Source organism: Cherax quadricarinatus, chromosome 51 (genome assembly GCF_038502225.1).
Source record: "Cherax quadricarinatus isolate ZL_2023a chromosome 51, ASM3850222v1, whole genome shotgun sequence".
Classification (NCBI taxonomy): Eukaryota; Metazoa; Arthropoda; class Malacostraca; order Decapoda; family Parastacidae; genus Cherax; species Cherax quadricarinatus.
In genome coordinates this window covers 17,364,672-17,378,819 of record NC_091342.1, presented here as the reverse complement: position 1 = coordinate 17,378,819, position 14,148 = coordinate 17,364,672, and the positions used below count along the sequence as shown (strand labels likewise).

At 44.8% G+C, this 14,148-nt stretch overlaps 1 protein-coding gene across 1 annotated transcript; it reads right to left on the bottom strand.

Annotated features, from left to right (window-relative positions):
• Positions 1-2,535: 2,535 nt before the first annotated feature.
• Positions 2,536-3,538, bottom strand: LOC128694582 (homeobox protein engrailed-1a-like). The gene has a single exon (XM_053784718.2). The coding sequence runs from the start codon at positions 3,139-3,141 to the stop codon at positions 2,536-2,538; it is 606 nt and encodes a 201-aa protein (XP_053640693.1). The 5' UTR covers positions 3,142-3,538.
• Positions 3,539-14,148: the final 10,610 nt, after the last annotated feature.

Below are 14,148 nucleotides of genomic sequence, written 5' to 3'. Positions count from 1 at the left end.
CTCAGGCTAATGATAGTAAAACTAGATGATTGTAGCACAGGTGTCTGGTTCACCACAGTCACTAGCCTTGTGTATAAAGTTCCCTGCTATGTGATAAATGTTATTCTCTCTTCCCTTAATATTCACTTATGAAAGCTCACACAAAACTCTCGTTACATGACGCCTATATAGGCGAAACATCTCACTGGAACCGTTATAACACCTATATAAGCGATACGTCTCTGTGGAACAATTATAACTTCCAAATTATCCTCTTCAGTTAAGACAATAGTCAGTACAGCATAGGGAGAAACCTTGACCCCCGTCACCACAGATTTATATTGATCATTATATATATATATATATATATATATATATATATATATATATATATATATATATATATATATATATATATATATATATATATATATATATATATATACAATAAGATCACAGTGAACAGTTGATCTCAGAATATGCAAAACAACCACTGTGAAAGAATAGAGAAATTCCAAGCGCTTTCGTGACTACTCACATTATCAAGGAACAATGATAATGTTCCTTGATAATGTGAGTAGTCACGAAAACGCTTGGAATTTCTCTATTCTTTCACAGTGGTTGTTTTGCATATATATATATATATATATATATATATATATATATATATATATATATATATATATATATATATATATATATATATATATATATATATATATATATATATATATATATATATATATATATATATATAATAATAATAACTCACGACATCACTCTCAACACCACATTTCACAATATACCATAACTCAACTCTATAACTAACAACACCTTAATTCACAACACCATAACTCACATCAACACAGCTCACAACATCAACACAACTCACAACATCAACACAACTCACATCAACACAACTCACAACATCAACAAACTACTAACACACTAAGGTACAGTAGAGACGGCAACATTTCTCGCCAGCACTTGAGGATGGTGTGGACATCGTTCTACCGACATTCTGGTAGGAATGACTACACTGTTCAGCTCGCTGCCTGGCAGACAAGATAACAATTCTACGGAGTATATTGTCTCTTGTCAACAAGATATCACAGGCCTAGTGTGTTACATGTTACTTGTTACATGTTACTGGTGTTAGTCACTAGTGTCACGGCACTGGTTTCACGTGTTGCTAGTGTCACACGTTACTGCTGTCAAGTCATTGGTAAACGTCTAGTGTTGCGTTACACGTCACTGTTGTCATGTCATTGGTAAACGTCTAGCGTTACGTTCCACGTCACTTGCCATATCATTGGTAAACGTCTACTGTTATGTTACTTGTCACTGTTGTCATGTCATTAATTAACGTATAGCATTACATCACACGTCACTGTTGTCATATCATTGGTAAGCATCAAGAGGTACGTTACATGTCACCGTTGTCATGTCATTAGCTAACGTCTACCGATATGTCACACGTCACTGTTGTCATGTCACTAGTCAGAATGTATCTCCGACTGTGCTATCCCTTCCCAAGATGCCACTCTAAACAGTCGTCGACTAGCACCCAGGTGCCTGTTTAATACTACGTAAACAGGTGTAAGAAGACTAACTTACAAAGGCACTAGGTGTAAGGAGACTAATACCCGGGTATCTGTGTAATACTAGGGGACCAGAGTCAGCACATGTAAGGAGACTTTCCCATACATCGCGCCCTGCCTGGGAATCTAACCTGGGTTCATAAGAACATAAGAAAGGAGGAACACTGCAGCAGGCCTACTGGCCCATACTGGGCAAGTCCTTATCAAATCCAACCCACTAACAAAAACATTTGCCCAATCCATTTTCAGTTCTACGCGAGCAATACTCGTAAGCTATGATAACCCCTTTTAACTCATGTGCAAGTCCCGCTTAAATCCAACCCCTGTCACTAAATCCAACCCCTCACTATAACTCAACCCCTCTCACTATAAATCCAACCCCTTCCTTCCCTCCTTCGTTGACTGTCATACGATCCTTAAGGAACTTTTAATGCCAGGAAGTCACACGGGATAAGAGACTCACTTCTCTAGAGTCTCAGGGTAAATATAGCGCGCACCTTGTAATAATGTTGGAAGAATTACCGACAATATATAAAGTAAAAGGACACAAGTGCAACTAGTTGCACTTGTGTCCATTTACTTTACAACACACAGCTTCAAGAACAGGTATGAGGCAGTCCAGACGGACAGAAACTAGTAATACTGATATTATAGTATTAATGTTATTGTAGCCAAGAATAGCCAAAATAACCTTGAAGACGCCATCAGGAGCCGAGACTCGACCCCCCGCGAACACAACACGGAGAGTGCAAGCTTCTCAAGTGACGTGCATTATATTTATTTTTATGGTTGAAGCGCTATACCCGCAGGGGTCTACGGCGCCTGAGGAAGGAGAGGTAATCAAGTTTGATCCATAGAAGAAGAGGGAAGCTCTAATTTCTTGGAGCAAAGGCTCGAGGCAGCACTATAGGTAGCGTCGTTAGGTGTCGATATAAACCAGGCAGTACAGCTCATATTAACCAGGTGGTGCAGTTGATATAAACCAGGTGGTACAGTAGGGACGGCAGTACTCACCTGCAGAAGGTCGGTCGGAATATCGGGTGCAATAAACCCAAGCGGGCCAGAGGGTTCCACCACTGCCCTCCCGCTCCTTCAGGAGGAGGTTGTTAGGTGCCTGACCCACCTCAGCCAGGCTGCGCGCCGGGTCACCGAAAATCTTCTTGGGATCCCTGTTGGTGACCCGGGAGAGGTCGACGGGCTGGTCGCTGCTCTCCACCGCCTCGCCCAGACGACGCCCGAAATCGGGCTTAAGAATGTTGTCGATGGAGAATTTGAGTGAGCGGTGGAGGGCGGCGTTGTTGGCCTGGTGGGCCACGGGGGGCGTCCGGGGCGGCCCGGGGCTCATGGCGGGGTCCGGAGGCTCCACCTTGGGGCTCGCCGCTACCTTTTCGCCGCGCTCATCGTTGGCGCTGTCGTCTACGTCGATCATGGAGTCGTCTGTGTCGTTGCGAGGCGGCGGCAGCGGCGAATGGCTGCCGACGGAGATGTCATCGTCAGCGTCACCGTCAGTGCCCTGGGAGGGCTCTGACCGCGTGTCCATGGTCTCTGAAGTGTCACACATCACGCCGCTCTAACCGCACTATTCACCTAACAACCCGCTAATTACACTTTCTGCAGTAATTACCGTCTCGTTACAACAACTCGAGGTTAAACCACGAGTTTTTCTTTAGCAGCGGCCGCGTGCAGGAGCCATGAGGCCGGCGGCAGCGTCGTGGGCACCAGCCTCCAGCGTGGACAACGCCGTTTGTCCGTCGGAACGCGCACTTCCGAATTACATCGGGGTCGGTTCGCACCTTGCAATTAGCAGCACTTGCAGGCAGAATACATGATTGAGGGCGAGGAGGAGCGAGGCCCAGTGTTTGCGAGGTGCCGGGGATAGTGTCACTCGCGGAGGCCAGCAGGCCGTGCCATCGTCCCCTGGGAGTTGTTATCGTCGCCACTAACACATCCTCAACGCCCGCGATCACACTACAAATTACCCGGCCCACCCACCAATCACTGATGACGTCACTGCGCAGCCCGGCCCCGCCCCAAGGCAACCACCACGTGACGACTACCAATCATTAATCGCCCTTTGATACTGGGAGGAGTCGACTTGTCTGCATGACCAATCCGGCATGTCGGAAGAACAGACTCCGCCCCTCTTCAGATAGTGTTTCGCTCTGGCCGACAGGGAGATTACAGTAGGCTAGATGATGGCGGGTAAGCTACGCACACACCACTGTCAGCTTCATAATGACCATAATTGGTCTCTATTTTCACCGCTATCCTCATAAATCGAGGGTGTCGCTGCTAACAAGGGCGACTGACGGCCTTACTGCACCCCGGACCAGATGTGACGCTAGGGGGCGGGGAGACTGCTGGAGTTTTAAGGGAGGAAGTAGGCGAAGAAAACTCTACTTGGCTACAGACACAATAATGTTGATTTTGCGTTGTCGAGAACTCTATTGAAAGGCGCGGGCAGCTGACCCCAGTGGGGCGAGTCACTCGTCTAGCTGTGAGAGGTTCAGCTGACCAGGAGCTCTTCTTGTGAGCACTTGTCAATTGCAATGTTTGGCTGTAGGAGCTGTAAGACAGGAAAAATGTGTTTTCTGGAATTATAACCAGGAAAAACTGAGCTATCAGCAACTGTAACCAAGAAAGACGGGTTTCACAGTTATACCCAGGAAAGACCGGGGTTTCTGCAGTTATACCCACCGAAGACTGGGGTTTCTGCAGTTATAACCAAAAAAATTTTGAGTGGAGTTCCTACAGTTATACCCAACAAAGACTGGGGTTTCTACAGTTATACTCAACAGACTGGGGCTTCTACAGTTAGACCCAAGAAAAACTGGGATTTCTACAATTATACCCAACAAAGACTGGGGTTTCTACAGTCATACTCAACAGACTGGGGTTTCTACAGTTATGCCCAAGAAAGACTGGGGTTTCTACAGTCATACTCAACAGACTGGGGTTTCTACAGTTATACCCAAGAAAGACTGGGGTTTCTACAGTTATAACCAAGTGAGACTGGGGTTTCTACAGTTATAACCAAGAAAGACTGGGGTTTCTACAGTTATAACCAAGAAAAACTGGGGTTTCTACAGTTATAACCAAGAAAGACTGGGTTGCTGTAGATATATCCGGGAAAGTCTGTTGTTTCTATAGTTATATCCGGGAAAGACTGGGTTTTGAGAGGCAGGGAGTGTTGGACGGTAGCTAAAAAAGGAGGGCTGTTATGGACTCTGGATAGTTACGAACAGTGGCTAGGGGCTGCTGGGTAGTGAAAGGCGATGGCTAAGAGGAACTGGATAGTGAGAGATGGGGACTAAGAGGCGCTGGGACAGTAGCTAAGAGACGACTGAGTAGCGAAGAACAGTGGCTAGAAGCATCTTGCAGAGAGATAAGAACTAGAGGTAGCTGGGTAGGAAAGGGCGGTGGCTAGGGACAGCTGGGTACTGAGGGACGGTGGATAAGACCAACTGGGGCGATGGTTAGGGACGGCTGAGCAGTGAGGTACGGTAACTAGGAGCAGCTGGTATTGTTGCTAGGAACTGGGATGGTGGCTAGAGAATTTTCTTCATTCTTCCTTCTCTTGGAAGAGTATGTATGTGACTCTGCTTCTATTTTATGTCCAAAAAGACTTATTTTCCTGAAACTGTCCAGACAGTTTGAAGAAAACATGCACGTAATTGAGAGACGTAGAGAATATCGCCGAGAACCTGCGCTTGCAGCTAGGAAGAAATTTTGAGGATTTTTCGCAGGCATCGTATAAGAGCTGTGATGTCCACGACTCAGGCCAGTTCCGCATTTTTATTCGAATTATCTCCAAAGTTTTTTAGCTCACAAAAGAACTGGAATCAGTGAAAATTACGGCAACTGGAGATTTATTGGAGGCAGTAAATGGGTTCATCGTGAAATTAAGAATGAGAAGAAAACAACAGCTAGTGTGAGCACTGATGGTAAGTCCAAATATGATGGGTAAAAATGATGGATTGCTGGAAATAATTCAAGATTGAGCCCCAAAAAATAAATATTTGCTAATTAGAATATTGTTTCCCTACACAGCATCATTCACTAATAGGTTCTCTGCAAGTCTTCTACATCTAAGTAATGTTGCGCATGCAGTTACGATGCTGTTTAACTTCATTCAACCAATAACACTGTGAAGAATTGGACACATGTGCATTGTGCAACATCTGGGGACCTTCATTGTAGACGTTCCGCTATCCATGGACTCTATCAATACAAATTCAAAGACTTAATTGAAAACAGTAGATCTGTATGTTTTATATATAGTTCTACTGTCTTCCAATTATGTCCTTGAATTTGTATTGATAAAGCCACTGGAAGGTGAAGCGTCTATAATAAAGATACCCAGATGTTGCACATGTATCTAATTCTTCATCTTGTTGGTACTGTATTAAACACAAACAATTTACAACCGTGATTGAGGAGTCTGAATTCGACCGCATGAAGTTACATATCACACAAATGTAAGATGACTCAATTTGGGAAAGGTCCTGAAAAGAGCAGAGATTGGTGTGTTGTTTTTGGGCATAAAACAAAAATCTATGAATTTTCCACAACTAAATGATGTGAATTGGCTCTCTGGTTATTCATTTGTCATTGATGTCATGAAGCACATGAACGAACTCTATTCTAATCTACAATGAAAGGCATCCTTTATACATAGAGTTATATTACAAGATCGTGGTTGTAAAAAGCAGTTAGCTGACTTAGCAACATTACTGCAGTGTTCTGCTTCATTATCAGAACAGAAGAGTCTTGCTGGAAACATGTTGGTTTGGGTCAGTCTTTATATTAATGAGCTGACATTTTCTATGATGAAAGTGAATAACATACAACGTAAGATGTGCGATGACCGATGACTGACAAAAAGGCACAATACCGTGATTGGAACAATAAACAAATAACCCACACATAGGAGAGAGGACCTTAGGCCTGCGTTTCAGTCCGACTTGGATTTTGGAAATGGTCCAAGTCGGACCGAAAAGTCGTCGTAAGCTCCTCTCTCCTATATGCGGGTTATTTGTGTAAGCAGTGCTCAGCAGTGCAGGACCGTTGATAACTCCGGACTTGATAAACAGACGTCTGTTGTTCTCCACTGAGAGAGCTCTTCGCATTGTAATCAATATTCTTGAATGACTCGCCAAATAATGAAAATATGCCTGAATAGGTAAGGTTTGTCAGTAAACAGGACATGTGTTTCCTGACGCGGGTTTTGGTCACATGATGACCCACAGCCGGAGCTTTTGGTCATCTGACCGAGGCCTTCCACCGGCTTAACCAGTACACCCCTTTAAAAATTATGGTTATGATTATAGCCTGACTTATGAGTTTCTTTTTTATCATTTAGATAAAAATAAGTCTCTAGGTAGTAGGTTGGTAGACAGCAACCACCCAGGGAGGTACTACCGTCCTGCCAGGTGAGTGTGAAACAGAAACCTGTAATTGTTTTACATGATGGTAGGATTGCTGGTGTCTTTTTTCCGTCTCAAAAACACGCAGGATACTAGGTATATCTTGCTACTTCTACTTACACTTAGGTCACACTACACATACATGTACACGCATATATACACACACACCCCTCTTGGTTTTCTTCTATTTTCTTGATAGTTCTTGTTATTCTTTATTTCCTCTTATCTCCACGAGGAAGTGGAAAATAATTCTTCCTCCGTCAGCCATGCGTGTTGTAAGAGGCGACTAAAATGCCGGGAGCAAGGGGCTAGTAACCCCTTCTCCTGTATACATTACTAAAGTTAAAAAGAAAAACTTTCGTTATTCTGTTGGTTTGTTGGAAAAAAAGTTATTTTTTAGTCTTTTTTAAGCACCAAGTGGACATTAACCCATTCTTCCCATAGATTAACCTCCTCATAACCTCATTAATAATAAAATTCATTTATTGAATAAGTGATCGGGGATTTGTTGCCATTTATTACAATTTTTGACTGATATCGGTAATAAACCTTAATCTTTTCTATGTCCAAACGGAAAACATAAATTTTAATCTATTATTAAACGTTTGTAGTTTTGCAAGGACTTATCTAAGCTGGTGACGTGGCCCGTCGCTCAAAATAATTACCAAGTCCTGGGTTGCTAGGGAGTGAAGGAATGTAGTTGTAGCGTATCCTAAAGTATCGTGGGTATTAGTGCCTCCGTAGCCCTCCCTTTATGTTAGGTAGAAGGACACAGGTGCAACTAATGCAACCTTTTATTGTGGCAACGTTTCGCTCTCCTGGAGAGCTTTGTCAGGTTCCTGGAGAGTGAAACTTGGCCAAAATAAAAGGTCGCATTAATTGCTCTTCTCTCCTTTTACCTAATATATTGTCGGTAATTCTGCCAAAATTATTACAACTCTCTCTCTCTCTCTCTCTCTCTCTCTCTCTCTCTCTCTCTCTCTCTCTCTCTCTCTCTCTCTCTCTCTCTCTCTCTCCCTGGCCTGACCGTAGCCCGGCCCGGACTCTGAACACAGCTCACCGCTGATGGTGAAGATAACCCAACAGTTAGGATGTTAAACACTCCTACGCAGTGTTCTTCAGAATAACACTATGTTCTTATCTCTATGTGGTGACCTGTTTCTTATTCTTGAGCGATCTTCTTTTATTGTGGAACTTTTTTTTTTGTGCGACCTTATCTGGGTGGCCCTTTGGGTAGAGGGAATCTGGGTGGCTGTCGGGAGAGCGCTTAGGTGGCTGTCGAGGGTATTTGGGTGGCCGTCGGGGGTGTTTGGGTGGCTGTCGAGGGTGTTAAGGTAGCTGTCGGGGGTGTTTGGGTGGCTGTCGGGGGTGTTTGGGTGGCTGTCGAGGGTGTTAAGGTGGCTGTCGGGGGTGTTTGGGTGGCTGTCGGGGGTGTTTGGGTGGCTGTCGGGGGTATTAGGGTGGCTGTCGGGGATGTTAGGGTGGCTGTCGGTGGTGTTAGGGTGGCTGTCGAGGGTGTTAAGGTGGCTGTCGGGGGTACTGAGTGGCTGTCGGGGGAATACTTGGGTTGCTGGGTGGAGGGGGTTGTAGAGACTAAGAGTTTTTGTCTCGATGTTAGTGGAAGGTGGATCGAGCCTCCACCACTCCTTAAGCTGAATGGCCACGTACGGTTTTAAGGCTTCATATAAATACCTACATAATTATAATTATGTGAAGAAAAGACTAACTGGTTTTTAGGGAAGTGTGTGATAAAATGATGGACGAGGAAGATGGAGGAAGAGAAGGAAGAGAATGGATAAGGAGAAGAAGGGTGGATTACGAAGAGGATGAGGAAGATGTTTGATGGGAGTCTGGATGAGGTTGGGGGTGCTGGATGAGTGAAGGGGAGGTTGAATGGAGTTAGTGGGGTGGGGGAAGAGGTAGTGTAAGGGGACCCCTACTCTTCAACAGTATACATAAAGGTTGGAACACTGTGGTTCACTGTTTTGTGTAGAGCTCCTTTCTGGGTAATGGACCTACTCTCTCAGTCCTCGGAACGGACCTGACTGCCTCATATTTGCCAAGCGCTGTGAGGTTCTTCCGTATTTAACACTTTTTCATTTTTTAACACCAAGGTAGTGTGACCTGGATAAGAGGAAATACTTAACTGTCACTCATTCAATCAGTGTCTTGCCAGCAGCATGTTTACATCACAGGTCAGATGACTCTCCAAACTTCAACATCCCCTCCCTTCAGAGTGCAGGTATTTTATTTCCCGACACTGGGATTCACATACGTCTAACCATTTTCCCTGAATCCCTTCATAAACGTTACCTTGCTCACACTCCAAAAACACGTTAACTCATAAAAACTACTTGCCACCATTCACTCCTATCTAACACGCTAACATAAGCCTGTTGGATATCAAAGTCCCTTATACTCAAAATCTTTACCCCCTAATCTCTTTTGGGATGACCCCGATCCCCCCCCCCTCCTCTTTCCCTCCACTCCACTCCAGAATTATACACCCTCCAAGTCACACTATTTCGCTCCACTCTCTCTAATGTCCAAACTACCTCAACACCTCATCAGCCCTCTGAATAATACTTTTCGTATCCTCTCGCCTCATAATCTCCAAGCTCCGACTTCTCTGCATAATATTCGCACAACACATCATCCTCAAACACGACATCTCCACTTCCTCCAGCCTCCTCTTTACTGTAACGTTTAAAACTCATGCTTCACGCCCATATAAAATTGTTGATACCACTATACTCTATTACATTTTCCCTTTTGCCTCCATGGATGAAGTTCTTTGTCACCGCAGACGCCTCAGTGCACCATCCACCTATTTCCCTTGGTTCACGTTGACTTTCATAGACCCATCTGCAGACAAAGCCACTCGCAGATATTTGCATACATTTACGTCCTCCATACTCCCTCCAGTCTGATATCTAGTCTCTCACTGTCTGGATTTTTTTTTTGTTACTCCATCTTTCCCGTGTTAACTTGTAACTTTTACATACCCTTATAAATTCCTCCATCAGCCTTCGCATCATTTCTTCAGAATCTCAAGAAAACTATGTTATTGGTAAATAAACAACTTTGACAACTCTCACTTTGTATCAAATTCGTTATCCTTTAATTCCACACTTTTTCCGAACACCCTAGTATTCACTTATTTTACAATCTCTCTGTTAATATGTTTAACAACTATGGTGACACCACACATCTAGAGCTCCATTTCTTTCAGTCACCTGATTTACTCCTACCTACTTTAGCCTGGTTTCATTTAGAGCTAAGACATCCAGCTTCTTTTCATTCATAACATTAACAGTTAGTTCCTCTCATCTGTACTATACCCAGGCACATTTAAACAACCCAACTTCAGAATTCCCTTCTTTCTCTTTTTAGTAATTTATGAGTGGAAAGGTTACTAGCCCCTTGCTCCCCGACTCATCCAACTAATCTCTTGTGTACGCATTTCCTGCCTGTCAAACAGTCTATCCTTGTCTACCGTGTCAATTCCCCCTGAGTATTGTGTATGCCGTTATCATGTCTTCTTTGGTTCTTCTGTCCTCCAGTGTCATCAGGTTTAATTTATTTAGCTTCTCATCGTAGCTCTTTCCTATTAGCTCTGGCAGTAGCCTCGTTCAATTTCTGCACTATTTCCAGGTTCTTAAGATGCTATATCAAGTGCGAGTTCCATGCTGGTGCTGCGTACTCTAAAGCTGCCTCTACGTGTGTTGTATAAACGGTCATGAATGACTTCTGAGAGTTCTAAAAGTTACTCTTAGAGTTGTTAAACGAGCATTAGCTGCAGATGTTATTCGGCTGATTTGTGCCTTTGGCAATATGCTCGGCACTATGCTTACCCCTAGATCTTTCTTCTTGAGCGTCATCCCACAGTCACTGAAAACCACTTGTTTTCTCCAGGCTGGAATACTGTTTCCAACTTGAACACCGAAATCACTTTGTGTGACGAGTCTTGGCAGACGTTGCAAAATACCTCCACTGAAAAGAGAGAACTCGGTGAGTGTCAGAGGTCCCCGACTCTTCAACGTTCTTCCTCTATGCATATGAGAAGTTATCAATAATCCTATAACGGTCTTCAGGACAAGTTCCTCAGATCAGTGCTTGACCAGCAGGACTGTGGTTCGTACCCTGGACTGCGTGCAGCCAGCAGTAACAGCATGGATGTTTCCGAGAGCATTGACCCGGAGTCTATAATTCGTATACTGTCTTATTACCTTTTCATTAGTTTACATAAACCTGCATTCAAGTAACCAGTTGTGAGAACACTTTTGCAGTTGATTAAGATCCAAATGCGGCTTTTTCTTGTCCTTGTTTGGTTTTAATTTGGCCATTTGTGTTTCATCAGCAGCAAACAGAGATATATCTGACCCAACCCCATCTACTGTGTCAGTACCAGGAACAGTACACGTCCTCACACTGATCCTTAAGCAAACTTGTTACTGTGTGTGTGGGGTGATGGGCATGTGTGTGTGGAGGGGGAGGGATGGGCATGTGTGTGTGTGTGGGGTGATGGGCATGTGTGTGTGGAGGGGGAGAGATGGGCATGTGTGTGTGGAGGGGGGGGATGGGCATGTGTGTGTGGAGGGGGAGGGATGGGCATGTGTGTGTGGAGGGGGGGGATGGGCTTGTGTGGGTGGAGGGGGTGGGATGGGCTTGTGTGTGTGTGTGGGGTGATGGGCATGTGTGTGTGGAGGGGGAGGGATGGGCATGTGTGTGTGTGTGGGGTGATGGGCATGTGTGTGTGGAGGGGGAGGGATGGGCATGTGTGTGGAGGGGGGATGGGTATTTGTGTGGAAGGGGGGGATGGGTATGTGTGTACTCACCTATTTGTGGTTGCAGGGGTCGAGTCCTAGCTCCTGGCCCCGCCTCTTCACCGGTTGCTACTAGACCCTATCTCTCCCCGCTCCATGAGCTTTATCAAACCTCGTCTTAAAACTGTGTATGGTTCCTGCCTCCACTACGTCATTTTCTAGGCTATTCCACTGCCTTACAACTCTATGACTGAAGAAATACTTCCTACTATCTCTCTGACTCATTTGTGTCTTCAACTTCCAATTGTGGCCTCTTGTTTCTGTGTCCCCCTCCCTGGAACATCCTGTCCTTGTCCACCTTGTCTATTCCACGCAGTATTTTATATGTCGTTATCATGTCTCCCCTGACCCTCCTGTCCTCCAGTGTCGTCAGGCCGATTTCCCTTAATCTTTCTTCATAGGACATTCCCCTTAGCTCTGGAACTAACCTTGTTGCAAACCTTTGTACTTTCTCTAGTTTCTTGACGTGCTTTATCAAGTGCGGGTTCCAAACAGGTGCTGCATACTCCAGTATGGGCCTGACATACACGGTGTACAGTGTCTTGAATGATTCCTTACTAAGGTGTCGGAATGCTGTTCTCAGGTTTGCCAGGCGCCCATATGCTGCAGCAGTTATCTGATTGATGTGTGCTTCCGGAGACATGCTCGGTGTTATACTCACCCCAAGATCTTTCTCCTTGAGTGAGGTTTGCAGTCTTTGGCCACCTAGCCTATACTCTGTCTGTGGTCTTCTGTGCCCTTCCCCTATCTTCATGACTTTGCATTTGGCAGGATTAAATTCGAGAAGCCATTTGCTGGACCAGGTGTCCAGTCTGTCCAGGTCTCTTTGAAGTCCTGCCTGGTCCTCATCAGATTTAATTCTCCTCATTAACTTCACATCATCTGCAAACAGGGACACTTCTGAGTCTAACCCTTCCGTCATGTCGTTCACATATTACCAAAAATAGCACTGGTCCTAGGACCGACCCCTGTGGGACCCCGCTCGTCACAGGTGCCCACTGTGATACATCATTACGTACCATGACTCGTTGTTGCCTCCCTGTCAGGTATTCTCTGATCCATTGCAGTGCCCTTCCTGTTATATGCGCCTGATGCTCTAGCTTCTGCACTAATCTCTTGTGAGGAACTGTGTCAAAGGCCTTCTTGCAGTCCAAGAAGATGCAATCAACCCACCCCTCTCTCTCTTGTCTTACTTCTGTTATTTTATCATAAAACTCCAGAAGGTTTGTGACACAGGATTTGCCTTCCGTGAATCCGTGCTGGTTGGCATTTATACTCCTGTTCCGTTCCAGGTGCTCCACCACTCTCCTCCTGATAATCTTCTCCATAATTTTGCATACTATACACGTCAATGACACAGGTCTATAGTTTAGTGCCTCTTTTCTGTCTCCTTTTTTTGAAAATGGGAACTACATTTGCTGTCTTCCATACCTCAGGTAGTTGCCCAGTTTCCAGGGATGTGTTGAAGATTGTGGTAAGGTGGAAGTGAGCACAACATATCTGCTCCCTCTCTAAGGACCCATGGAGAGATGTTGTCCGGTCCCATTGCCTTTGAGGTATCGATGTCCCTTAGCAGTTTCTTCACCTCCTCCTCATCTGTATGTATGTCGTCCAACACTTGTTGGTGTATTCCTTTGTTGGTGTCCCCATCTGGTCTGTCCCCCAGAGTCCTTCCTGTCTCTACTGTAAATACTTCCTTAAATCTCGTGTTGAGCTCCTCACATACCTCTTGATCGTTTCTTGTGAGTTCTCCTCCTTCTTTCCTCAGCCTTATCACCTGGTCCTTGACTGATGTCTTCTTCCTAATGTGGCTATACAGCAGTTTCTGGGTCAGATTTGACTTTCGATGCTATGTCGTTTTCATACTCGCTGGGCCTCCCTCCTTATCTACGCATACTCGTTTCTGGCTCTTCTACTAATCTCCTTGTTTTCCTGGGTCCTATGCCTCCTGTACCTTTTCCATTCTCTGTTGCACTTAGTTTTTGCCTCCCTACACCTTCTGGTAAACCAAGGACCTCGTCTTGGTCTTCCTATTATTTCTGTTTCCCTTGGGAACAAAACTTTCCTCTGCCTCCTTGCACTTTGTTGCCACATATTCCATCATCTCGTTTACTGATTTTCCTACCATTTCTCTGTCCCACTGAACCTCCTGCAGGAAGTTTCTCATACCTGTGTAGCCCCCCTTTTATAGTTTGGCCTGTCCCCTTCGTTCCTGTTACCTTCTCCACTTGTAACTCTACTATATGTCAAAACTCAGAACCACATGATCGTAGCTCCAAGGGGCCTCTCGTAAGTGATGTCCTCGATGTCTGAACT

Bases quoted from the DNA above. Each gene is read 5' to 3' on its own strand.
- LOC128694582 (XM_053784718.2), bottom strand. From the start codon at position 3,141: ATGTGTGACACTTCAGAGACCATGGACACGCGGTCAGAGCCCTCCCAG.